Source organism: Vitis vinifera, chromosome 1 (assembly GCF_030704535.1).
Source record: "Vitis vinifera cultivar Pinot Noir 40024 chromosome 1, ASM3070453v1".
Lineage (NCBI taxonomy): Eukaryota > Viridiplantae > Streptophyta > Magnoliopsida > Vitales > Vitaceae > Vitis > Vitis vinifera.
Window position 1 is genome coordinate 7,300,214 of NC_081805.1, and position 1,743 is coordinate 7,301,956.

General features: G+C 48.7%; 1 protein-coding gene across 1 annotated transcript; it reads right to left on the reverse strand.

Moving 5' to 3' along the window:
• LOC100263052 (ethylene-responsive transcription factor ESR2-like) lies at positions 1-1,286 on the reverse strand. Its single transcript, XM_002271742.4, has one exon. The coding sequence runs from the start codon at positions 1,245-1,247 to the stop codon at positions 3-5; it is 1,245 nt and encodes a 414-aa protein (XP_002271778.2). The 5' UTR covers positions 1,248-1,286; the 3' UTR covers positions 1-2.
• Between the last annotated feature and the right edge of the window lie 457 nt (positions 1,287-1,743).

The window sequence follows — 1,743 nt, forward strand, 5'->3', positions numbered from 1 at the left end:
TTTCAAGCGTTCTGCACCCTAGCTGCAATAACGTTCAGAAGTTCTGGATACTGGAATATATCATCCAACATCGAGTCCGGCGCCGCATGGAAGTTCATAGGCAGCTGGTTAGGTACTGGAATCGCCTGCGAACCACTAGTCCCATTAAAATTCTCAAACTGATGTGGAGCTCCTTGGCAATCGAAACAGCAACCAACACGATCATTTTGATCAAGACCCCTCCTGGCGTCATGGAGTATATGATTAACGCCAAGGTGCGACGCCGCTGCACCCACCGACTCTTCGTTACAATTCAGGGTTTTGGTGGGGTGGCAAAATTTGGTTGATGTTTTAGGGAAAAACCTACTGATTATCTCTTCCAGCAACCCGGAGTCGGACGGTTCTGATGGGAAGAAGTCCATATCATCTCCCTGGCTTGCTCCAGTGGAACCTCCTAGACCATAAGTTAGATGGTCCTCAACATGCGATGGACTCGGACAAGAACCGGGGAAAGCAGTAGTGTTATTATGAGTAGCATCACCGGCTCGTGGAGTAGCATTGGTAGATGGGTTCACCGAAGAACAACCCGAGAAAGAAGATGGAGCAAGAGATGGAGAAGAGGCATTCGCGTATGGAATGTGGTCATTAAATGGGAGGTGAGGTGAAGACAGCGAGGACGTGGAAGACGAGTTGAGAAAATCACGAAGGAGAAGCATGTTGAGAGAAGAGCTTGGGTGGGGTGCCGAGGCGGAGAAGTCAGCCGCATGGGGGTTGGAGAAAGATGACCAATTAGTGGGAGAAAAGTGGCGAGCTGGTAGATCCCTAATGGATGGCTGAGATTGTTTTGAAAAATTAAATGAAGGGAGGAGATGCTCTGTTGCAGGGTGAGGTGGTGAAGTAGGGTACACAAAGTTGGTTCTGGCCTTCACACCACGCATGGCTCGGGCGGCGCAGTCGTAGGCACACGCTGCCTCCTCCGCCGTGTCAAAGGTTCCCAGCCACCGCCTTTCTTTCGATTGAGGGTCTCTTATCTCAGCAGCATAACGACCCCATGGCCGCCGCCTAACTCCGCGGTATCTCATGGTCGCACCTGTACCACCGCCATCTCTCAAACACCTCTTGTTAGTGGTGGTGGTGGTGGCGGCGGAGGCGGCGGCGTTGTTGGTGGCGCTGCTGTTGCACTTCTTTTGGTGATCGGAAGAGGCTTCCCTCGGGTCTGATTCAGGGGTCTGTGTCAACCCATTTAGCCTCCTCATGGCTTCCTCCATTTCCTGTTCAGGGCTTCAACAAGAAGGTACAGAGGAACAAGGCAGTGAGAATAGTATAAAGCAGAATTGGCACCTGGGGTTTGAAAGGGTAGTGGGTGTGGTTGTATTTATAGTTGTATATAACACATGGCTAGAGAAGTGATTGATTTATTCATGCACGACGCAACACAAAAGTCGAAGAAAAAAAAGGTCACTTTATATTCTAACGACTAGGATCTTCTACTGGGCCAACCCTCCTCAAATTAGAGGGTTGTGATCATATTTGTCCACTTGCTTTCAATATCTGTAGCTTTCTTTCTTCTCCTCCTCCTTTTTTGGTCATTATTCCTGGAGCTCTATGTGCATGCATAGTTTGGTATTTGATTTTTTTTTGGTCCTATATCTGTCAAGGGACCTTATACAAAAATCAAAATTAAGTGCCCGCTCATTTCAGCACCCTCCCTCTAGTCCAGCTTGCTCTTACCCCAAAAGAGACATAAAACCAACTGAGCATAAA